At 47.1% G+C, this 25,478-nt stretch overlaps 1 protein-coding gene across 6 annotated transcripts in view; it reads right to left on the bottom strand.

The window, feature by feature from the left end:
* The window catches only part of FRMD4A (FERM domain containing 4A), a 441,288-nt gene that overhangs the window by 61,850 nt on the left and 353,960 nt on the right, over positions 1-25,478 (bottom strand). For all 6 annotated transcript variants that reach the window (XM_016210040.2, XM_016210038.2, XM_016210036.2 and 3 more), the window contains exons 12-13: positions 10,703-10,779; positions 5,513-5,651 (exon numbers count right to left, since the gene is read on the bottom strand). In XM_016210040.2, coding sequence (XP_016065526.2) covers positions 5,513-5,651; positions 10,703-10,779 — 216 coding nt within the window. The remainder of the gene's footprint in view (positions 1-5,512; positions 5,652-10,702; positions 10,780-25,478) is intronic.

Below are 25,478 nucleotides of genomic sequence, written 5' to 3'. Positions count from 1 at the left end.
CTGCTCAGCTCTGAGAGACAACAGCAATCACTTGCCTGCTTGAAGTCCTGAAATTTAGCAAGCTGACTCATCTCCTGACTGCAGCATTTGTTTGAGTCCCCTTGCCCATCACTAATTACTGAAGCTCTCTCTGCAGGAGCAGGCATGGCTCAAGAGCTGACATGAGTGGTGAATTTTCTAAACCTATTATTCTACAGGCTGTACTGGACAGTCCTTGAGAGCAGGGACTTTGGAGCCAAACAGACTTACCTTCCTCCCCTCCCTCCCCTCCCTCCCCTCCCCTCCCTGGTCCATTGCTCTCAATAAACAGTAGTGATTATAACTGTTTTGTGTTCAAAGAAGGAGGAAAAAATCATTCAGTTTTGTGAATGACATAAGAGCTATCTGAGACAAATTCATGAAATTTCAGTAAGTTCTGAGGTGATTTAAACCTCTTAAGTTGTTGGCCATGTGACTATGGAAAGTTTAGAGGACTGTGAAGGGACAGCGCTCTGTATCTACAAGCCTGGTGTGTGCAGGTGTAAAAGCCTCTAGAATAGCTGCTCATCTGGACACTCGAGTCCCACCAATAAGGGTCTGACACGATGCTTTGCTTCTATTTTGACCCCTAAATGCAGGTGCCAAAGTCTTCAGATTCTTGTTACCGCTCCACTCCACTTGATCCATGTATTAGCCGGCCCAGTTTGGCTAACAGCAGGCGAGAATACTCAGAGGGGGATTCCGCATTCACAGTTACACTCCTTAGGCACCGTGCGCAGTCAAGTCATCTGCTGTCGTTATCATCTTCGGTGAGTGCAGTGGGTTAGCATTTCCTGCACGTGAATTTGATGTTTGCTTTTTTCCCCTCTTCTTCAGGAAATCGATTTTTGTGATAGTGCTTAGGCAATGGGCTTGACCTACACTATGGACTTTATGAAAACGACTGTAAATGCTGGAATAGCCCATTCGTTCGTTACTCTTTCTGTGGCCCTTGGTGTCAGCACGCACATGGATGGGACTGGGTGAGGTTTTCCGTCACTCCGTGTGCATTCACACCTGGCACGTGCGAAACCAAGTCTTCCCCGCACACAGGAGAAGCCGGCAGAGAGCAGCCAAGGAAGCCACGCAGGGGAAGGTGCCCGTCTCCCATACTGGCGTGCTGTGCCCAGGTGCCCTCGGCTGTCCAGCAAAGCTGTCTGAACCCGTGGCTTTGCCCTTCCTCTGGCCTCCATGCTGATGCCGACATTGGTGAAACACAATGACTTCTGACCGCTGAGCACTTTCCTCACGTTAACAAGATGAAAGTCTGAGCAACACAGGAAATGCTGAGACTTTCTGCTGGTTTTGTTCACCGGCCATGGACCCCCTTCCTCTTCACTCTCTCAATCCCACTGGTCCTTCCTCACCTGACATCTTCTTCCTGACCTCAACTTCTGTCCCTGCATTCAGAACCAGGCCACCTTCCAGGTCAGGGCTTCCTTGTTCATCAAATAATCCTGCTGCCAGGCGCTTGTGGCCTCTGACTGGCAGCAGCAGCAGGAAGGGCCTTTCATTTCATTTGACTCAGCATATCGACAGCACCCATTTGGTTGACTTTTTCCTCCCACAAGCACAGAGCACAATCCACTACTTCCTTTCTTTCAGCACTACTTTTACCAGTGCCCACACTTTAATAAAAACAGCCCACGCTTGCAGTTATATAACAACAACCCACGGAGACACAGAGCAGTTCAGCATGGTGGTGAAGGGCCCAGGCTCCGGGCCAGAAGGGTCGGAGTTGGAATTCTGACTCTTCCTAATCGATCACTGTTTGACCTTCATCTTCAACCTCTGACCCTCAGATCTCTGTTTTGCAAATGGAGATCTTAAAAGCCACATCACAGAGTTGTGATAAAATTAGATAATACCCATAAAGGCCAAGGAATAGGAATAGGAATAGGAATAGGCTTTGTCAGGGCCTGGCAATAATTTGCTAAATGAGGTTAGATTGATGACTCAACCTGATATTTTGGGGATCTCATTCATCACATGGGAGACCTGTGCTCACCCCATCTCCACTCCTGTCACACATCAACCTCAGGCAGAAAACGGAATATGGCAAAGTGACCAACAGACACCCTTCCCAGGGGAGACTAGATTCTTAGAAGTTTTAGCAACTGCCTGCTTCTCTCTAGAATGGAAATATCACAATGACTGAATGAACCAGGGAAGAGAGAATGCTAACAGGAAATGAGTACTGATGGGGAGGATGTCTCCTTGCAAAATCAAGCCTTTGGGCCAACCCAAAAGAACCTCCACACTTCTGCCCATTTTGCTATGAGGATCTTGCCATACAAAGTGTTATTACTGATATTCTGTCAGCAAGGTCTAACTGTCCTGCACCATGCTTTCACTCTGCGTTTGCTCTAGATGAAGTGAAGACTAGCAGACTGGATCAGGAGGGAAAAAAAAGAGAGGTGTTTGGATTGGAAGCCAAGTCGAGAAGTCTCCACTCTGAGTTCAGAGGGAAAGGGTCTAACGTTTACTCTAAACAATTTGAGCTTTCAAATGTTTTCCTCTGAAGTCTACAAAAAACTCCTTGGCTCTGGGCTACAGAGGTTGTGGGGATGCGGCTGACATCATTTCTGATCTCTGGGGCAGCACATATGTGTTACCAATTGTAACTGGTGCCTACACAGCCTCTCATTCAGAATAAGCCACAGGAAGCCAAGCAATAAAGCCTGCCCTCTACTCTGTCTTTGATGGTGGTGTGTGTATGTAAGACAGACAGAGAGAGAGAGACTGGTTTTCTTAATGGTTTACACAATGACCCTGAAAGAAGAAAATAACCAAGTACCAGGGGAAGAACTTGAGACTTCTTGGCTACACACTTGCTGACTCAAACCACTAGACCGCACTTGTTTCTGGGGTTGATAGGCATCACTTGGGAGGCCTGGCTTTTCTGAAGCACTTCAGAGAAAGGAATGGTTGGCACAGCCTGATACAGTAGAGTGTGTGGCAATGGACAGTGTGCCAGCCAACACCGGCTGCTCAGAAATATTTGGAAGCTCTTCATCCCAGGCCTGTCAGCCTTCACTCACCCAGAAGCCATTCTGCCCACCAAGAGGGATCACATCACAGTTGCATAAAGAACACTGAAGAAACAAAAGGTGTTGCAATGTAACTCCTAAGGGGAATTTTATCATCTCTGACTTAATTAGGGGACCTTTTAGAGAATTTAAACTTTTCATTAAGTGTTTGGCCAGGCAAGAGAGTGTTGGATTAATAATGATAATAATAAAAGATAGCATGTATCTCCTAAAGCAACTTCACAAACATTGTGGGCCAATCAATAATTTCAGTCAGGAATTTCCTTTCCTGTTTTCTAATTGGGGAAAACAAAACATCAGTGATGAAAGGCTTGCCCAGCATCACAGAACTGGAAAACAGAGCCCGTGGACTTCCACATGGGAAACTTGCCCCTCACCTTTCCCTGCAGGAGGAGAACCGGTTCCTACGAGACATGCAAGGATCTGAAGCATCTGTGTGCATTCCTAGCCTCCCAGGGAAAGTTCTGCTTCCAGGAGTGTGTCCATTTCCTTCAGTCAAGGGTTGCTGAGGAGGACAGCTGAAACGTTCCTACTGCTGTGCATTTGGTTTGGCCTCTTAAAAGACATCTTGTTAACCTGTTCTTTAATCATCACTCTCTGAGGCTTACTTAGTGCATCAGTGGGTTGACCAGTAAGCCTGATGACCAAGGCTTCTCTACCTGCACAGGAGATCGTTTTTGAGAATGGGGTTCTAGAGCCCTAAGAACAGCCTCCTGAGTTACCCAAGAGACTATCTGAACAAAAAAAAACAAAACAAAAAGCCAGCAGGGGGTAAGGAGAGAAGTTCAAGCAGCTAATATATGATCCTTAGGGTGAAATACTCCTTCTCTTTCCTGTGTTCAAAATTGTGGTATCAGTGTGTGTGGGGTCTGCCTGCAGGAGGAACTGGCAGTGGGCTTCAGGAGGGTTGCCAGACTCCGCCCCTCACCCTCCCACTGCTGAAAATATAGAAGATAGAATCAGCGTTCTAAGGTTTTAACCCCTAACTCGTGCCCCTGGAGGACAAATGCGGACACCCACTCACTGACTTAAGCTAACACCCACTCCTGTACCTTTTGATCTAATGGGCCCTCAAGTTCCTGTGCCAATGCCCATCACCACTAGGAGAGGTGGGGAATACTCTCATGATTCCTAATAACGAAAATGTTCCACCCTGTACCCATTCACCCCAGAAGTGACCAAAAATGGGGTCAGGAAGAAGACTGAGTACAGGAGAAAAGGCGTTAAGACGAAGACAATGACCGCTACACGGGAAGGGCATCGATTAGAAAACAAATTACGCTTTGAAGGATTACTTCCTTTCTTCCTGTCCTGTCTTCTTACTCTCTTACTCTGACCTCCCTTTCTACCCCAGCTCTCTCCCCCCATGCCTTTCCCCAAACCAGGGAAAGTGCAACTCCACCCAGATGGAAAATAAGGCAAAAGAGGAACAGTAAGGATCCCAACGACCCGGATCCAATGAATCTTGTGCCCAGTAAACCCAGGATCGTACCACCTCCTTCCCTCCCAAGAACTCACACAATGGGACAAAACCCCCTACAGATGGTGGTACTGACTAGGCCAGGGGCCAAGTTTGGTGTTGCTTTGTAGCTCTGTATTCCACCCTCCTGGCCCTACCCCAAGGCAGCAGGATCCTGAGAAAGGTGCAGAGCCCACATCCAAATGGCTCTTCACCTGAGGGGTAATGAATGGGAGTGGTTTGGGGGGGGGACCAGGGGAGCACAGCACACATAGCTGGAAGAGGGGGCAGAGTGTTGATATAAGCTGTGTGTGAACCAAGGAGACGTCACTCTCCCACCCACAGAATATGAACCCGTGTGCGCCTTGAGTGGGGTGGAATCTCCCTTGGAGGATGACTGTTTACCAAGGCCTGAGGCTCCAGGTCTACCTGAGGGAAACAGGGTTGTTGCTTTTTTTTCTTCTTCATGTTTCCAGTTTTGCATTTAAAAAAAATGTAGTTGGCAGTTGGAAAAGCCTAGAGGGTTTTCACAGCAATTATCCACAACAGTTAGGTGGTGTCTATTAGTTGAGAATGGTTACTTTTTCCCCCCTCAAAAAGAAAACAATATGCCACTGTTTAAACACCAAAAGGGGCTTCACTGCTTGCTCCTAGAAGAGGTTCTTGAGGTTCAAAGCCCGGTCAGAATTCCTCAGAAGGGCCCTACCTGACTGCATTCAATGGCTTGAGTGGCTCTGACTGTGTTTGGGCCGGAGCCCCTTGACCAAGTTGCAAGGAATGTGCCCTCTTGAAGAGCTCGTCTCATTCCTCCTATAGCCCTAAAGGCAGGTCTGTATCTGTGCACATTTCAGGGCAAGGGACACAGTGCCGCCCCACCCATCCAATCCTCAATCTCTAAACAATGAGATCCAGACTTGGGCTCTCACCTGCCCTCAGCTTGGTGACAGTCTAATCACAGCAGAGTCGTTCCCAGACAAGGACTTACCTTACTCTGCTTTCTGTCCAGGTAGAACTGGTGCTGGCTGATGGCCATAGCCCAGATGGATTTGATCAATGCCGGGCACGCGTACCACGTGTGCACCGCAATGCCACTGTGTCCAAACGTCCTCCTCGTCACGGAAGCCCTGGAAAGCAAGAATCAGAGGGTCCACCATGTTTATGATGCAGAACTTCACTGATGGGTCAACAGCTTTTACTGAGAACCCACTGGGTCCTAAATGCCCTGATGTAAAGGTGACAGGTAAGCACGCACACAGGCACACTCTGGGAAACTGGTAGCAAAGGCCATATTTTTATTTATTTTATTAATAAAAATTGTATCTAAGGTATACAAGATGATCCGATACATATATACAGCCAAGTTAATAAGCATATCATGTTCTCACATAGTTACTATTTTCTCTGTGATGAGAACACCTGAAATCTACTCTTGGTGAATTCCCAAGATACAATACAGTATTTGTAACTATAGGTCACCATGCCGTCCACACATCTCTAGACTCATTCATCCTACGTAACTGCAACTTAGTACCCTTTGACTAACATCTCATTTCCCCCATCTCCCCACCCCTGGTAGCCACCATTCTGTTTTCTGCTTCTATGAACTTTACTTTTTTAGATTCTGCTTATAAGAGAGATCATCCAGTTTTTCTTCCTGTGTCCTGCTGACTTCACTTAGCATACTGTCCTCCAGGTTCACCCATGTTGTTACAAACAGTAGGACCTCCTCCTTTTTTAAAGCTGAATAATATTCTATGGTGTGAAAATACCTCCATTTCTTTATCCATTCATCTGTCATCAGACACTTAAGTTGTTTCCATATCTTGGCTATTGTAAATAATGCTAATCATTTGATTTACTGGCTCCTTAGGGTTCAGAATGGGGCCAAGCCTCTGCCTTGTCTGAGATAAGATGGTAAGATGGGTCCCCTTTCTGGTCTTCAGCTCCTGGCCTTGGACCAAGACAAACTTCAGAGGTGAAGACTTTCTTTGACAGTGGCCTTTATAAGCAGGCAATGCTGCCTGTGACGGATGAGCAAATTCAGGTCTGATCGCCACAGGCCACAGCCTGTGGAGGTCCTGAGGGGATCAGGACTTCTTGTGTTACTTTAATTCAATGTTCCTTGAAAGAGTTGGTCATCAATTTCAAATACATTTGGAGGACAGACAGGGCCTTAAAAACTCAGGAGAGGAGGGGCAGAAAGAAATGAGCCCAGGCAACCTCTTCTAGTGCCCTGCCTCCACATATACATGTATGAAGAAAACATGGAGTATATATATGCATGGAAATGGGACTTTAAAAATGAAGTGGAAACACAGGTCCCAGCATAACTCACCGTATCAGTGGCATTGGAGGTCAAAAAGGTATACAACCATGTTCTCAGTGAGTATATTTTATAAGATAGGCAGATTATTACAAAAGTGTTTGCATGCTTTTGTGTGTGTGTGTGTGTGTGTGTGTGTGTGTGTAGGGGTCTGTGGTATCTGATGTGTACGTCCAAAGAAAATGTGTGTTCTCAAGATTAAGATGCCTAATTTGGAAGAACCTTGGGGTAGTCAGGACTTATGAATAATTACATTTTTTTTCACAGCATATTTTCCCTTGAAGAAAATTTAGAGCCACTCCTGTCGTCTTCCCTTGGGGGCTACAGATTTAACAGTGGGTCTTCTTCAGGCCTACTTCTAAGGAGAAATTCAAATCTGGTGATACTGATTCCAGGCAGGGTGTTTCTCCCTTTGGTTAAAACAAGAGTTAAGAGAAAATGCAAGTGCACGAAAGACAGCTGGAGATCATGGAAAAGGAGCAGGTGAGAGAGCGAGGAGGAACCACCCAGTTATCTATAAATTTAAAAAGAAACTGTGACCTGAACACCTATCTTGGCTTCCATAGCAATGGCTGCTCCGGGGAGTAAATGCTTTTTTCTCTCCCAGAAAAGCTGAATTAGAAAGGAAAAGTAACCTGATCTGTATTTTAGTGAAAGCAGTGAGAGTTGTCCCAGGCTAGGTGCCGGTATTTTCCAGGTAAGGTGAAAGGGGAAGAGCTAAGAGGCCTTCAGGTCTAGGTGGTTCCAAGCTAGCCATGGAGCATCTAAATCACCCCTCTGAGAGTTTTTCTCCTGCCTCATTACTAACTTATCTCTTCTCTGCATCTTTCCCTTCAGGCTTTTCCCACCCCACCCACTTTTCTGTTTTGCCTAAACCTCAGAAACTGACAGTTTTCCAGGCCTAGAGAACAGCAGACACCATGGCGGGTGTTATGACACATGTGTAGGGGAATAAACGCCCCAGCACCTTCTGTGATCCCACCGTGCCCATCACCTCAGGGAGCACCCTGTGCTCCGAGGGAATCCCTTGTGCCCCATCCGTCTCAAGGATGACAACTTCATATCTTCACGACAAGGTTCTCTCTGGCACTTCCGCCCTTTTGCTTTGGTTCTGACTCACTCCCTGGTCTGGGGGAGGGGCTGACCCCTGAACCTTCCCAATGTCCGGTCAGATTTGTCCTTCCTGCTCCAAGCAAACAAGGGCACAGCAACTGGGTGATCCACTGAATTCAAAGAGCTCCAGGAGGACGTGAGGGGCCCTTACTGCTGTGCAAGGCGGACACCGGGCTTATAGCTTTGGCTCTGCCACTAACCTGAAGCAGTTCCCTTTGCCTGCCTCTGCGTATTTGGAAGAGGTATCCCTAGAGTTGGTGGACTTGGGTTTCTACCTCTGACATCAGAGAGGACCCCTCCTGGCCTCTCCTGGCCTCTCCTGCCCCTCCCTGCTTGCCTGGAGGCTGAGAGAGGCTATTTTCCTCCAGGAGACGTGACCCTGCTCTGTGCTCAGGCTGCCTCAGGCTCCTCACTTTCTCTCCTCTCTTCTGCCCACCTGACAGACATCTGTGCCCGCCTGAGGGCCCACCTCAAGTTTTAAATACTGGTCACCCTCTAAGGTTCTGCTCAGGTCTCTCCTCAGGAAGCCTCTTCTGACTAGGCTGGCTTTGGCGACCTTGAGCATTTATGCTTTTGCCATCTGGCACTTGGTACTACGGCCTTGTGTAGAGTGTAGCAGTATGGTGTGTGAGCTTTGGAGTCAGAGTCCTGGGTTCAAAACCGGCCTCTACCACTTACTAGCTATTTGTAACCCAGAGCAGGCTACTTCATTTTTCTGTGCCTCTGTTCCCCAGATGTAGAAGAGGAACGCTATGGTACCTATTTCCTGGGGTTACAGGGAGGACCCAATGAGATTCATGCTAACAAGTGTGGAGAAAAGCACTTGCACATGCTGAACACTCAATAAATACCACATTTCTTCTTCTGTCTGTCTCTCTAGTGTGTCAGAAGTTCTTTAAGGGCAGTGGACCCCGTCTTGGTGCCCAAACACAGAAGCTACCCAACAAATATGAGATTGATCACTTTTGTTTAATAGGCTAAAGGCCTGTGTAATAGTAATATGTGAGGTCTGGACCCTTTCCTATATCCCTGGGCCTTGGGGAAGATAATTTAGTATTATATCACAGATAGGGCAACAGACCTGAAGAGAAAACACACACACACACACACACACACACACACACACACACACACACACTCCATGCAAGGATTTGTCCAAGGTGCCTGAGTTAGCAGGATTCCCAACAGAGCACAGGCATGAAGAGTGTCTAGTCCTTCTGCTCGGCCCTTTAGGCTACTCTGTTTCTAGTTTTTATTCTGCATCTGACCCACGGTGGAAACATTCATTTCATTCTTTTTATGTAACTTTTCCCACCTTCCACACTCCTAAGACGGGTCTGGTCCAGTTCACCTGGACAAATAACAGCGTGTTCTATCCTGGCTGGACTATTACTTTCACCGTCTCTCGCTGCCTCCCTCACTCGGCCTGCACAAGTGGACTCCTGCTCTGCCGAGGCGGAGTCTCTGGACTGTAAGACCCTTAGAAATCCCAGACAAGTCGTTCTTCTGCTCAATGCTACTGTCGTCACCTGGCTGCGAAAACGAGACTCTAAAATGTTCTCCGTTTGCTTGTCCCGTAGTGACACGGGGCATGGGTAAACTCTTCCCCTATCCGAGGGGCTGTTTCACACAGATTACGCCAGCTGGCACGCAGCGTGCCAGCCCTACTGGTTATCACCGGCCGCAGGGACCCAGACCTGTGTACGAGCCTGCGCTGTTCCTGTCCTGTGGCCTCAGCTCTCCCGCAGGCACTGCCACTTGTTCTGAGCGTCCAGAGGCCATGTAGGAGGGGAGTTGGTGTCAGCTCCTCGTTCCCAGGCCAGGGTTAGGGTACTAATGGCACCGAAAATCCACATTTGCTCCTCTGCAGAGTCTGATCTCTCCCCTGTCTTCCCAAAACTGATTCCTTGCTGTAAATCCATTTTTTGGACTTATCCAAAGGGATTTACTCTTAGATGTCAGGCTTGATTGTAGGGAACTCTGCAGCTGCTTCTGGGCTGCCTAAACTCCAGGACTGCTGGCAGACAAAGGAAGGAAAGGCAGCAAATGCATGCGGCCCCGAACCTTGCACGCAGGGCCTGCTGCAGTGCACACCGGGGCCCTGTTGTTTGGCGTCTGACTTAGCACAGTTTTTATACTAGTGCTGCCTGAGGTACCATGTAAGGTGCAGAGAAAAGGAACTGCGTTTCTTTGGCATCCACCCACAAGGCTAATACCCTAACATTGCAGTTCACGGAATCAAACAATTAGGCACAACTGCTTCACGTGTAGGTCACTTTGGGTGTGAACTGTCCTACCTGACACGTTCTCAGGAGCTCTGACAAGCCAGCCCTTGGATTCTCCTTGAGCAAACACCTCCTAAAAGGACTCAGTCTGCTGCTCAGTTTAATTTGGTGTTGGTTACAAAGTGCTACAAATCTTCCCTAAAATGCCCCAGCTTGTAAAGACAACTCCACACATGTGAGCAACTAACACGTGTAGGAGATGAGATAACCATGGGATGGCTAACTTCACACACACACACGCACACGCACACACACACGCACACAGGACCCACAGCACTGATCAACACACATAGTACAAAATAAAGCTTTACTGTCTGATTTCAACCCTATTCTCCACTATCGCCCATCCGATTCTCCCCGCCAAAATGAAAGGCATCGATGGGAGCACAAAAATAGGAATATTAACGCTGAGGGGCCTATACCCTCCCAGACGTAAGAGATTTTCCTAGCTTACCTGCGTGGGTCATGAACTTCCACGGAAAACTTCTTTTCTCTGAAATACAGGTTTTCCAACTGTCTCCACTGGAAGATCTGGACAGAAAACAATGTAGTTTAAAATTCAGGAGTTTAAATTCAGGACGCTGGGTTCACGGCGGCCGCAGTCCTCTCTTCGCTGCTGAACTTCCACAGCTGGCAGTTTCCTTATCAAAGCAGAGACTGTACAGTTGTTTTCACCTCCTCTGCCTCTTGCTTCACACACACACACACGCACACACACACACACACACGCACACGCACACGCACACGCACACCACTCTCCAATTCAAAACCCGGCAACGTGGGTGTGGATTTTCCTGCAGGTCCCTGAATGGGAACAAAACAAGTTCTTCTCAAGTTGTTGCCGGCTGCTTCGCCTTTGTTGAGTTCTCCAAGACAGTTCCCAGCTCCGCAGACTTTTCCCTCCAAGGAGAGGGGCGGGGGGAGCGGAGGGGGCCGGCTGGCGGGAGGAGCGGAGCCTGCCCGAGCGCTCCGGAGGAAGCAGTAGCCATCTGCGGGAGGGGGGCCCTAGGCTTCCTCCCTCCGGGCTGAAATGGGACGGCGCTCAAATTCCCAGCCTCCCGTCGGGCTCCACTTCCTGCCGCTGAAGTGGAAGAGCCCCGACTCACCCGGGATCAGGCAGCCAGGCAGCCGAGGAAGCCTCCCGAGGAGGGCGGGGGCTGCCTTGACCTTACTGCGGGCGAGGCAACTCGAGATAACAATGTGAGCCTGCCGAGCCCCCGCTTCTCTCCGCAGCACAAAGAAAGCCAAGGGTCCTGCCGCCGCGGGCTCGCGGGCAGGGGCGAGGAGGGCAATGAAGGCGGCTCTGCAGAGTGGGCAGCAAACGGAGCTCCCGGTGAGCCCCCCTCAGGCCCTGGTGGGCATTCTCCCTCCCAAGAGAGCACCCCTTACCCAAGAAGCTGACTGCGATGACTGGCAGCAATTAAGGCTGCAGCATTGCTGGGAGGAGGCTGTCGTAGCATAAAAAAGAAAGTTACTTAACCCTCTGGGAAATGTCAGAAGAGGTTCAAGTTATACACACACTAGTTACATTTATATTTGATGCATACTGCGTCCCTTCTACATACTTAGAAACTGAGTTTATTTCACTCCAAGAAGGGTAAAGCAGGAATCCTGTTCTTGTTCTCCCCGCTCCCCCCACATGCATATGCTCTTCTAGACCCAGGTCCTGTCATCTGGGGCTCCTGACCGTCTCTGACTTGCTCATGGTTTCTCCTTAGGGGGCTGGAATAAAGACAGTTTCTAGAATGGCTGCCTTCTTTTCAGAGCGTGCTGGGCAGAATTTGCGAATAGTTCTGTCTGCATAATGAGGAGGACCCCTACTCTCCGGCATCACAGAGCCACCTCCGTGGTCCACGGCTCCAAGCACAGGTCATTCTGAAACCAAGGGAAGCTGTAATTTCCTTCTCCTTTAGGGGCGATTCCAAGTGGGTGGAGAGAAATTTCAGGAAAAGCGAGTGACCCAAAGCCCTGCACTAGCTCAAAGGGCTTTGTGTCAAGTCACAGATGAGACGCCACCTGAGCAGAGTCCCTATGATTCAGATGACAGTCTCAGGCTCCTGGCTGATGCGGTTACGCTAAATCCCTCAATGAAAACCCCCACAGTTCCTCTCTGACCCTCACTTGTCAGATATTTATAGACTGTCCACTTGAACTTAGTCACTGCCAGAAAAGCACCAGAACCATTGGATTCACTGACACTGACCTCATAACCTGGCAGAGCACAAGGTCCAAAGTGGCCAGCACACAGGCTCTGGAGTCTGGCTGCACCTGTGTGAATCCAGCCTCTCCTACATCCAAGCTGCTTGCTCTTAGGCAAGTGACAGCACTTTGTTTAGCCTCAGTTTTCCCATCTGGAAAACAGTATAAATGGCCCCTTCCAGGTACATCTCAGTAGCAACAGACCCTCGGCGTGGCATTGGCACAGAGTAAGTGCTCAATAAACTTAAATCTTATCATGATTCCTAATTGTTCTGATTTCTCCCAAATCCTGGGAAATAAAAAAGAATAACTCAGAACCAAAATTATTCTTTTCTTAAGTATCTTTTTTATTTGAAAGCTGGAAATATTTTATTACATTAATAGTTCGGTATTCCTCCTCCTCGCCACTCACAGATGGTGTAGTTTGTTCTGTGTTCTACGGGTTTCTTTCCATTTCCAAAGTGCTCTGGTCTCCTGGTTAGCGGACATCAAAGAGACTAACGCTAGGCTCAAACCCAGTTTCTATCAAGCTCTCACACTGGGGTTTGAGAAAATACAATTTGATTATTTGCATGCTGGAAAATCTCTACAGAAGTGTACAGAATTATTCCCCACCCCCTCTCTTCCATTTCTTTTGAGGAAAAGGGTGGGTTGAAGATGGCTAGCCCCTGAGGGGGACCCTTGGCCTCTGTGCTGCACCCACCTTGGCAGGGACCACCATCACAGGCCTGTGACCTGAGGGCCCGTTTGGTTTATTGCTCTGCTGTCATCATGTTGAAATTCTCTATAAGTTTGGATCAAGGGTCCTGCATTTTCATTTTGTGCCCAGCCTACAAACTATGTCTCTGGTCCCCATCTCTGGTCCTGGCTGGTTCTGGTGCTACAGGTGCTGTCCTGGGGTGAACAGCATTTGAGGTAAGGTGCCCACCCTGCGTCTGCTGTCTCCTCTCCATCAGGAGGAAAGAAAGAAAACTTGGTGGGAGCATGCCTGCAAACAGCTCTCCTAGGCCTTTTATTTGGAGCCCCCTCCCACCTGGTGAAGAAACCTGGCCAACACTCAGAGTGGCTGGCTCCCTGGCAGCTCCTCCCTCCCCCACTCCTTGTAAAATAGAACAAAACGGGCCTTCCCTTGAAGTGTTCCCCACGCAGTTGTGTGCAGAGCCTCATCTCTGCCAACAGCCCAAACCAAACCACCTGGCTCTGCTGTGGGCCTCAATCTGCTGCCATCACTGCTGCTGCCCAGGCTCCTGTCCTGGGCACGGCACCCTGGCCATCTGGCTGTGGCCTCTCCCAGGATGATGTCTGTAGACACGGGGGAAGAGCAATCCATGGCTTTCCCTCATGTCTGCTCTAAGCAGGGGTTCAAAATTTTGTGTGTGAGAGAAATACTGGGAAGAGAGGTGGGAGTGAGGTGACTGAATGGACAGTTTTCCAAGACAGGATTGCACTGGGACATTAGCAGCGTCCCAGGAATCGAAGAGGAGATGCCCATGTGGGCACGCTGGCCTTACCCTTTCTCCTCACTTAGTAGAGATGTGTGGGGTCGGGCAGCAGGGATATGAAGGCAGCGGGATGCAGCTGTGCACCGAAGGGCTGGCCCCCAGATGGTCACCCCTTGCTGTAAATGCATTGTCTCCTCATGGAGCGCTGCGCATCTCTGCCCCTGGGCCCCACAGCTCAGAGGCCCTGCCTGCTAAACCCTCCTGAAGCTGGCAGGGGAAAAACAACAAGCACATAGACAGAAGACACTTGACCTTGACTCCCTTTGTAAACAGGCTACACTGGGCTCAAGATGTGCTGGTTGGGGGCAGCTCCTGATAATCTGTGTCATTTTAGGAGAGACTTCCTGGCTTGGTGCAGCTTTACAACTCTGCCACCAGGCAAAGGCATCCATGTGCTTTGTGACTCTAAATAAAGACCCATCAGACACACACAATGATCACTATGACTGTGCTAGTTCCCTTAGGATTTGGTATAACTCCCATGGCCAATTATGCTCAAGGAGCTAATTAGAAGCTCAAATACATGGGTCTATCAATAATCAAAGGATTTATTAATTAATACCTATTAAATCAAGGCCATTCTAACACACTTCATAAGGCATTTTTAAAGCTCTGTAAACATCCCTTCTTTGATCTTTTAGTATCCCCCAGAAGAGTGAGTGGGAAATTTTCTTCTTGGGGAAAGTGAGGCCCAGAGAAACCACCTAAGGCCACACAGCAAGTCACTGAAGGAACCAGAAATAGGAGTCAAGGGCACCTGGCCCATTACTCTAACCTCTAACTATGCTCCCCACACGGCCCACTAATTAGTGGGAAGAGGTCTTACTTACTAATGGCTGGTTAACTTTATGAGTGGAATGATTTTTACAAATGAGCAACAGTGTGACTGTAAGTAGGAAATATAAAAACCAAATCTTTTTAATCCTATACTAAACTTTTCTTTCCTTTTATGCTGTAAATGATATTATTTCCTTCTCTTCTTAGAGACCTGGATTCCTCTGGTTGTCTACTCAGAAATGCCTTAATATTCAGTAGCTTTAATCAAGGACTAGCAGCAAAAATCATGATTAAGAACAGCCTTAATAATTTGGGCTTGCCTTGATTAAAGTGGAGAGAAACCATTCAGAAGTGGTTTCATGGAGACGGTGCTTGTCACCGTCCTTGGGACCATGGCTGGTACTAGATGCAGAGTCATAGTTTCAGACCCAGACTTGTAATTTCCAAAGGATCACAGATCTTCCACTTCCCCTTTTTGGAACTCACTGTCCTAATGTCTAAAATAAAGATAGGAAACATTTATCCACAAAGAGAAAACAAAAGCGGCTAATAAACACCACCTGAGTTCGAAAGGGTTCATGTAAATACTTAATGGGCAGGACCTGGTCACTGGATCCTATTAGCTGGTCTGCTGGATTCCCACATCCTGTGTACAGCTGATGGTCGGTCAGGGCAGGAAAGAGCTAATGTTCCCTCCCACCACCACCAGGGACAGAGAAGGGGCCTTGACTCCATACGACTTCCTCCCTGCAAGTGTTTACTGAGCACAGGGACAGCACGTGGGTGGTGGGAGAGCTCGCAGAATGATGCGGAAATGAAGTCTTGAGAGCAAGCTCGCTCTAGTGGCTTGGATTCTTGACCAGGACTTCAGGGAGTCTTGTCTTCCTCTTGTCCCTGAGGCTGAGTCACCAAGTCTCTTAATGACCTCTCTCTGAGTAACTTCCTGCTTCTCCTAGAGGGACCATTATACAGAATGCCAGCAACCATCTGGTCCAGCCTCCTCCTTCCGCAGATAAAGAAAGCCCAGTGGAGAGAGGTTAAAGGACTGTCAAAGGTTAAATAAGTAACTGATGCTGGGACCCACTCTTGTGACTTCTGTCCTGGGCTCTTTTTAACACACCACAGGACCGGATGATGAGTGAGAACAACGCTGTTTCAACCTGATGATTAAGCAAATAATCACTTCTTCAAAGGCCCTCAGCAGTCTACATAATGCCAAATGCTTTCCAAACGCCAGCAAGAAACTGTCTTCTAAGAAGAATTAGACTCATGGCCAGGAATAGTCTCCAGGCTCAGGAGGAAACATACATACTAAAAAATGTAACTTCTTTATTTTACTTCTGCTCTGTTCACTTTCTAGAAGGGCTGTCACTAATCTCTGGGTATAGTTATACCTTCAGTAAGTTGCCACACACCTTGAAAGCTACAGGACAAAAGATAGAGTGGATGGAGATGAATTATATTGGAAGTGCAGCACAAAAACCCCAAGCCTGTGTGCTCAGAGAATATTATCAGGTGAGCTCTGATGAGGCTCTGCTATTTCGGGAGAACCAATTCTAGGGAGCAACAGATGCACATATATGTTTTTAGTGGGTTAACATCATACATCAGAGCTTTTATATCAGCTGCATGGGCGTGCAATATATTTTACTTCATGCTTAAACAAGCAGCAAGGCCCTGGAGTTTTAGGCAATATCTAATGCCCTATCCCCTTTCTAACTACGCAAGCAGTGGCATCTACTTTGTATGGGCCTATGCTAATAGGAAAAGGGAGGACATGATGCCTAATGCATATTTATAATGTAAGGAGCTTACAATCTAAATCCAGTTGGGAAGATGCAACAACCACAAAGCAAAGAGTATTCATGATATAGTAATAACTTAAAATAATCTATAGTTCACTGAAGAAGACACAGAGGAATGGAATTGGTCTTAGTGATGCTTTTGTGGATTTGACTCCAACGGCGAGGAAACAAAAACAAAAATAAACAAATGGGACTACATCAAACTAAAGAGCATCTGTACAGCAAAGAAAACCATCAACTAAACAAAAAGGCAATGTATCAAATGGAAGAAGGTATTTGCAAATCATACATCCAATAAGAAGTTAACATCCAAAATATATCAAGAACCCATACAACTCAACAACCACAAAACAAACAACCTGATTAAAAAATGGGCAGAGGACTTGAATAGACATTTTCCCAAAGACATCAGTATGACCAACAGGCACCTGAAAAGATGTTCAACATCACTAATTATTAGAAAAATGCAAATCAAAAGGAAAATGAGATATCGCCTAATAGCTGTTTGGATGGTTATCATCCAAAAGACAAGAAATAAGTGTTGGGAGGATGTGGAGAAAAGGGAAACCTTGTGCACTGTTGGCAGGATTATAAATTGGTATAGCTAATATGGAAAACAGCATGAAGATTCCTCAAAAAATTAAACTAGAACTACCATATGATCCAGCTATTCCATTTCTGAGTATTTATCTGAAAAATACAAAAACACTAATTTGAGAAGATGTATACACCATGTTCACTGTAGCATTATTTACAATCGTCAAGATATGGAAACAACCTAAGTGTTCAAGGATGGATGAGTGAGTAAAGAAGATATGGTATTTACAAACAGGAATACTACTCAGCTATAAAAAAGATGAAACCTTGCCATTTGAGACAACATGGCTGGACCTTGAGGGTATTATGCTAAGTGAAATAAGTCAGATGGAGAAAAACAAATAGCATATGATTGTACTCATCCTATGTGGAATAAAAAACAAAACAAACAAACAAAACAAGAACAAGCTCATAAGTGTAGACAACAGATGGGTGATTATCAGAGGGGAAGGGGGTGGGAGGAGGGTAAAATAAGTTAAAAGGGTCAAATGTATGGTGATGAATGGAAATTAGACCCTTGGTGGTGAGCATGCTACAGAGTATACAGATGCTACAGATGCCAATCTACAATGCTATACACCTGAAACTTATATAATGTTATAAACCAATTTAAAAAAGAAAAAAGTAATCTATAGTTTCTGTATCGGGCTTTTAAAAACCTATAGAGTTGTTGTACCCCCTTATTGAGATATGTCCCATGCTTTTGTCTCAGATAATCAATATTCATTCGTCACTTATTCTCCATGGTTTCATCACTTTAGGGGTGAGGACACTTGCTTTGAAGTCAAGAGACCTCAGTGACAGCCCTGACACTGTAAGTCCCTCTGCATCTTAGCTTCCTATTCTGTAAAGGGAGAGATGCGGGGGGCATTCCTACATCCTGTGGGTGCATTGCAGGTCAGCACTGTAAATCTCCAAATGTCACACTGCTTCTCTTTGGAATTTAAAAATCAAGTAGCTTATCTTAGAACATTTCCTACTATGGGAGACAATATAGGCTAGTACTGATTAAAAGCATGGTTTTCAAAGCCACACTGTCTACCACTTGCTGGCTGGGTATCGTTAGCAATACAAATTGTGTCTTACGTCTTCTCATCTTTGAAATACTACTATTAACAACAAGTTTTATTTTCAAGGGCTGTTGTATTAATGGATTAATACATATAAAGTGTTTAAATGGTAGTCAGTATATTTATTTTTTATTATTGAGTTAGTGGTCAATAAATTCTAGCTATTATTATGTTTTTGCCCCTCCATCATTTACATGCCAGTGTTATTCTTAATGTAAAAAATAAAGTTCTGAATAGTTGGAACATGTGTCAGCCCTAAGTACAGGTTTGTGTAATTTTCTTTAAAAGATAGCTAATATGGTGCCAAGGGCATTTTTAAAAATGTGGTTCTGCTAATTGGATTTGTTACAATGCAAGCACAAGCCCAACCCGGGCTGTCAATCATTCCCTTTGAGCTGGTGTTCACTGAACTGTCATTGGGCTTCCTGGTCACAGTTCTCACCCAGCCACTTCCTAGGTCCACTGTTTTGGCCATTTTCCTGCCATACCTTCTAATGTCAAAACCTTCACGCTGAGAAGAAAGTGCCCCATTGTAATACGGCTCAGTGTTACACGGAATGGGCTTTCCTGGGAACGAGTCAGGCCCTCCCACACAGCCCGCTACGTGCACAGATAATTCTCTTGCAACGTGCAAACGAGTATGCCCTTCTCTACCTGCACTGAGGGCTCCTGGCATCTATGATCTTCTGAGAGGGCCACAACCCCAGCAAAGAAAACAATGGCTAATTTTTCTCCACAGCCAGACCTAATGGGATCAAGATGTCCCTCTGGCTGGCTGCCTCCTCCTCGCTGTCGGAGGACACAAGCTCTAAATTGATATGGTTAATTTAGTGACAGATACTCAGAGCGCCAGGTCTGGACCCTTTCATGGATGGCCTCTTTTGAACCCATCAAAAACCTTTTAGCTTTGGCTTGATGAGTCATTACTACTAGAGGAAACACAGCAAGAGAGCCAACAACTCCTTAACCGACCTAGAGAGAAACAGGCCGTTTTATTTCTACCCATTGGACTCAATTTCCTTTTCTTTTTCTCCTGGGAGGGCTGCTCTTTATATATGATTTTATTCTGTGTACTTTGGCTCTTCTTGCAGAAAGATGTACCATAAAGCTTTGGCGAATGTAAAAGGTTTAAAGAGAAGCTGACAGTATTTTTCCTTTCTAGTCTTCGGCCTACTCATGTCACTTCGACTTTCCCCAGAGTGGCCGCTGGGGTGTGTGTGAGGGTCGGTGTTCGAATGGAGACGCCAGCCAGTGAGCACCACATCTGGGCCTAGCTTTGGGCTTTCTAGCAACGAGCACTGTGGCCCAGGTGTGTGGGGCTTACCCTCTTTGTGCTCCAGGCTTCCTTTTAAAAACCCTTCAAGGCTAATTACACCTGCTGTGACTTAGGTCAATGGGAGGCTTCAAAGAAGGATGAGTTTGAGGCGCCTCTGACACATCTGAATTATGACAGGCCATTTCACCTGCAATGGCAAAGATGTTTCTCCTTTAGGCTGCTGCAAGGTTTTTTTGTCTTGACTACTTTGGAGGGCCAACTTTGGAGGCAGCATGTTTTTCTTTTTTGGGGGGAGAGGGAAGTGTTGGCAATTGTCAGTCCTCTTATGCTTGGCAGCTCTGTCCAGAGGTGTGGCATCACAGTAAGTCCCCTGACTTCCCTGGTGGAGGCATCTGACTCTACAGAAACAGGGACAGAATGGAGAATAGACTAGCACCCGGCTCTACGTAGAAACAAAGGTATATACTCATGATTAAAACCTGAGTAATCAAGCTAAGGAAAAGAAAGATGAAATGACAATACTCTAATGATACCCGTGTGAAACAAAGCTAAAAGAAATTAGTAAGCCACGAGGCTCTTTGTGATTACTTAAGAGTAGCTTGTGTACACTTTAAAACAGCCACTGCTTCAAGAGTTGGCCCATTCTGCCAGGGAGGGGAGGTCTTGCAGGTGTGGTTTCTGTGGGTACCAGGAGGAGGTAGACTGCCTGCTGCCAGAGACCTCAGGGGTGAGTCCCAGCCTCTCCTGGTTGGAAAGCACTGCAGGGAGCGCGGAGGCTGAGTGGGCACTGGGCCAGGGCTGGCAGCTTGCTTTTCAAGTCAGGCTGCTGCCGAGAACACTTGTGGTCTCGCTGGCTGCACTGCAGTGAAGGCTGTCACCAGCAGAGAAGGGAGCCCGGGGCCTGCCCCACTTCAGCCCTGACTTTCTGCTGGAGGATACAACCCCTCAGGTGGCTGGAGGGCTGGAGAGGCCATCTCTGCAGCTGGGGCCCTGGTTGAATTTGGTGATTTCTCTCTCAGGATCCTCTTGTTGGAGCAACTGAGTATCTGCTCCACCATTTTTCCTTCCCAGAAAGCAGAGAGATGAGGGCATGTTTTCTAGATGTGAGAATTTTAACTCTAGAATCTCTGTCTTTCCAGGAGGGCTGCTCCTGTTCAAAGCTCTGCGTTGTTCCTGTTTCCCTAGAGGAATTCTGAAGTGGGCAAGTCAATTTAGGGAACTGTGAATCTGGGGAAGGTGGGCGAGAGCAGAGGAGAAGATGGAGCCTTCTATTCTCAAGCCTGCCCTAAACCACTTTCTTTTCACCAGAGTTGTCCCTAACCCCCCAGACTTCCCAGTCCCAATCTGAGCTAGTTCTCTCAGATACTCATATCTGTCCCTCTGCCAAAGCAATTATCATCCTGTGTTGCAATTCTCTATTTTACTCAAATGTCTTCTCTACCAGACTTGGTACCTTAAAGGTATTTTCCTGGCACCTGGCCCAATACTTGGGGCGTATTACGCACTCAATAATTATTCGTTGAGTGAATGAATGAGTGAAGAGCTTTATGAGGTAGGTATTACGGCAACTGAAGTTCAGAGAGGTTAAGTCACTTTCTCAAAGTCACACAGATGATAAATGGTGAGAGCTGATATCTGAACCTTTATCTATTTGCTTGAAATTCAGGCAACTTCCATGATATGAGGAACTGTCCGTGGTTGAAACTAGACATCTTGTTAAAAATATAGTTCTAAACTGCAAGAGATGCGGCAAGAGGGCAGCTGCTGTGAGTGCCAGTTCAAGAGCCCCAACCCAGGAACCATAGCCCTTCCTCCTTCTGGTAGTTCTGTCCGAACTACACTGGATTGCAAAGTGAATGCGGCTCATGGGCTCAAGCTGGAATCCTACTCCTGGAGTGACTCCTCAGCACCCATTCCACTTGGAAACAGCCTCAGCACCCTCCCTCCCACCTGCAGGCACTGACACTGAGCCCCAGGGCACTGGGATGAGGGCCTATTCACTCGGAAACCTTTCTGGCTGGGCTAGGCTTTGGTGTTACAGGAGTTCACACTTTCAGGAAGGTCAGTTCAGCCTGGGTTTCCCCTTTGAATCATGCTGATTAAAAAGAAAGCTCCCACAGCTTGCTAAGTATCACACAGCTCAGCAGAAACAAGCGGAGATCTCCCAAGACGAAGCCAAGGCTGCCGGATTCAACAGGCAGCGGCTCCCAGCCTAACGCTTCCCGCTTCTAAGGAGGAAAAGGCAGCCAGATGGACCAGAATTGTTCCACGGCCTGATGTACTCCAGCAATCGGCTCTCAGTGTTGTTAGTATTAGTTCCTTTGGGTTCATTTGGTTTAAGAGACAAAAAATAAAACTGAGGGACAGTCCAGATGGACCGGCAGGAACTCTGTATGTGCTTTTCATTTTCTCGTCAACATGCGTCCCCCCTCCCTTCCTCTCCCTTCCAATGTCTTGCTCACAAACTCTTCCTCAGAGGAGCTTTACTAATTATCCATTTCAATAAGGCGACTGTGCACACACATACGGAGATGTCCTCAAAATCAGTGGTGGGTTACAGCAAGCTATTGTGTCATCTGCTCTGACTGCTTTTATTCATCTAACAACTATTTACTGAGCATCTACCACATGTCAGGCACTGTGCTAGGCAGCAGGAATACAATAGTGAGAAGAAAAAAAAGACTTCTATGTTTTCGTGAGGGAAGAGGTAGGCAAATAAATAAGAAAACTACGCAGGAAGGAAGTCAGAGGATAAGAGGTTCCAAGGACAAACATAAAGGAGGACAGGCGGGGGCTGTCACTGTTAATAAGATGTCCAGGGGAGGCTGCACTGAAGTGACAGCTGAGTTACTAGCAAAAGGGAACTGAGGGCAAAGCCATGCAGCTGTGTGAGGAAATACAGTGGCACCGTGCGTGCCATGTCACTGCAGAAAATGCTGAGGTAAACATCAGAGGACAGTGGAAGAGTACTCAGCCATGAAAAAGAAGGAAGTTCTGACTCATGCTACGACATGAAGGACACTTGAAAACATAATTCTCAGTGAAACAAGCCAGGTACAAAAGGCCACAGCTGATGTTTTCATGTATACAAAATGTCTGGAATAGGCAAGTCCAGAGAGACAGAAAAGTGGGTTTGTGGGTGCCTGGGGCTTGGGGAGACACATGAAGTGACCAGGAGTGTCCTTGTGGCCTTTCCACTGGTTGGTTAAGTCCTAACCTGGATAAATCATGAACCATAAGACGCTCTTCAATTCAAACTCAAAAAAAATGAATTACTTACAAGGAGCTGGCAGTCCAGGACTAAACCCCCAAATCCCATGGCGCGTCTTCACAAGAAGCCCCCAAATCCGCCCCCTCCCCAACTTGTCCAACGGTGCTCCTACCAGGCCCTACTCTCGGATCTCTGTGGTGGTCTCTGCAGATGACAGCCGTCCTCCCCCAGCATGAAAGCTCCAGGCATCATGGTGGACGCACATGGGGGAAGGGGAGGTCCTCCTTTCTTCCTCTCAGCTGCGTGACCCTGCAGTCTTTCATAGAGTTAGCTGGCAAGAAATCTGGCCAATGAACCGTTTTATATGGCTTTTCAAAACCCACAGTTCCAAGCATCAACTCACTGATGTATTTCAAGATACACAGGTGCTCCGTGGGCTCTGTGCCCTCCTAGAAGTCTGGACAGGAGCACTCATCACAAAGAGGCTGAGTGGCTCTGGGACTGGGGGCAGGAGTCCATGGCCACATTTGATGCCAGTACACACCTTCCAGAATGATTATAAGGACTGGTGAGGAGACTTGCGACACCTCATCCAGCACCAGAAACAGCTTCTGGCTATGCCAAACCGTATGGGGTGGGTGGGCAGAGGGGTTCTGAGGTGTCCCCAGTTCTTGGCTCAGCCCTGCTGTGTCATGAACTAGTCTGTCTATGGGTAAAGACACCACCGCAAAACCAGAGCCACAGATTAAGCAAATGGAAGTCCTGCCTGAGACTTTAAGATGATCAATCTCCTTAATGTGAATAGTGAGCCGCCCATCCAGTGGGAGAGGGAAAAGAAAAAGGCCAAGAGCTCACCAGACAGGTCACCATGCTGGTGTGAGAGGGCTGCGGTTTGCCTGTGAGAGCTGTGGCTGGTCTGAGGCTCTGTAATTATTAACCAGTGCCCCCGTTCACTCTCAAAAGTGCCCCAGTTTGGATACTAATAACCTATGGTCACAAAAAGACAAATACTATATAATGCCATTTATATGAAGTGCCTAGAGTAGTCAAATTCATAGAAACAGAAAGCAGAACCATGGTGGCCAGGAGCTAGGGGGAGAGGAAAAGGAGTTCTTTAGTGGGGACAGCTGAAAAAGTCCTGGGATCATCTGCACAACAATGTGACTGTACTTAATACTACTAAACTGGACACTTAAAAATGGTTCTGATGGTAAATTTTGTATTAGGTGTATTTTACCACAATTAAAAACTTTTTAAATTTAAAACTTTATGGTTTAGATGACTCTAAAATCCCTTATCCTCAATTGGGGTATAAAACATTTAGGAAGACAGAAACTGAGGGAAGATTTTAGAAGGAGAAAGATGTGCTGTGAGCCAGCCCTACCCAGAGGGGCATGCATGCCTTCTGCAAACCTAGTAGGAGAGGGTAAATTAGGATCTCCTGGAGAGCTTGTCCAGCATCTCCTGAAGTTAAGGGACACCCAAGACTGCAGCCTGACTCCTGCTTTAGGACTCTAATCTAGCTAGTGTCAGATGGGCTGCAGGAGGAGAGGTGGAGCCTAACTGGGAGAGGGGGGACAGTGTAACTTTAAATCAAGCTTGGAGCTTTGGCTCTTATAAAGGACTGGGCGCTTTAATGTCTTAATAAAATTTATTAAGCTACTTAAAGTGACTGTATGACTTTGTATTTACCTGGGAGTGGTCTGAAAGTCAGGGGTATGGCTGCATTTTTATCTAGGGAAGATCACATTTAAGAGAACTCTGTGAGATCAAAGCATTTTGCCTTTTGAGTCCCAAGTGGTCAGTGTTCTTGTCAGACGAGCGAAATCTTTGGTTTTTAAGCCAGAAAAACCAACTCTGTTCATGTTACACGGTCCATGGTTCTTTTTGGAGTGGGTGGGGCTACTGGATGCTCTACTGCAGAGGTCCGGGGTCCAACAACACTTTTTGGTTTGGATTCGCTTCTTTAAATTACATGCACGGTTGCTTGGGCTCCGAGTGGTGGGACTCTGCTTCTCTGAGGGAGTTAGAAGCTTGTCAGTCTCAGGGGGGCTGCTGGCCTGCCTGGCTGGATGTTTATTCGCATGTTATAAATATCAAATGTTGTGTTTGACCCTGACAGTCCTCACAATCAACGCAGCTGTTCATATGGCCCTCTTAGCATTGTCACATGCTCTTGCGCGTGTCGGGAGGGCAAGTCTGAGGCCAGGCACTGCTATGGGAAGTGGATGAGCCCTGGGAGACCTCACACCCCACAAAAGGGACAGATGTGTCAGTCTGGGGAAGGGAGAAAACAACGTCTTGTCACCTAATCAGATCTAGCTCGGGCTCTGGCTGAACTGAGGAACAACAACAGACCTACCTGGAAGTTAGCATTTTCTCTCGCTTTTTACTCTTCCTTTTATTCATTAGTCCTTCCTGGTTGCACAGGAGCTTGTCCCTCGCTGCAATCCTCTCACTTGTTCTAGTTCCAAGATTCTCGCAGCCTCAAGACTCCTGCTCATCTCTATCAACCACCTTTCTGATGAGGAAACTGGACCCAGGGAAGTGACTCATCTTGCAGAAGTGGAGCTAGAACTGAGCTTTCTTCACTACCAGGGCAGATATCTTGCCACTACAATTAATAGGGTGCCTGAGGTGGGGGCAGGAACGTAGCACCCAAAGGGTTATGCCAGAACCCTGCAAGGTGACAGTCTGACACCAGCTTGGGCACTACGGGGGACAGCCTCAACAAGAATGCAAGCTGGTGTCCTTGGAAGCTTGGCTTACTCAGCACCAGGCCCCGAAATGGCC

The sequence above is a fragment of the Miniopterus natalensis genome, chromosome 1, assembly GCF_054644295.1.
Source record: "Miniopterus natalensis isolate mMinNat1 chromosome 1, mMinNat1.hap1, whole genome shotgun sequence".
In the NCBI taxonomy this organism is placed as follows: Eukaryota; Metazoa; Chordata; class Mammalia; order Chiroptera; family Miniopteridae; genus Miniopterus; species Miniopterus natalensis.
The sequence above is the reverse complement of the archived record's forward strand: the minus strand, read 5'-3'. Positions and strand labels throughout refer to the sequence as shown.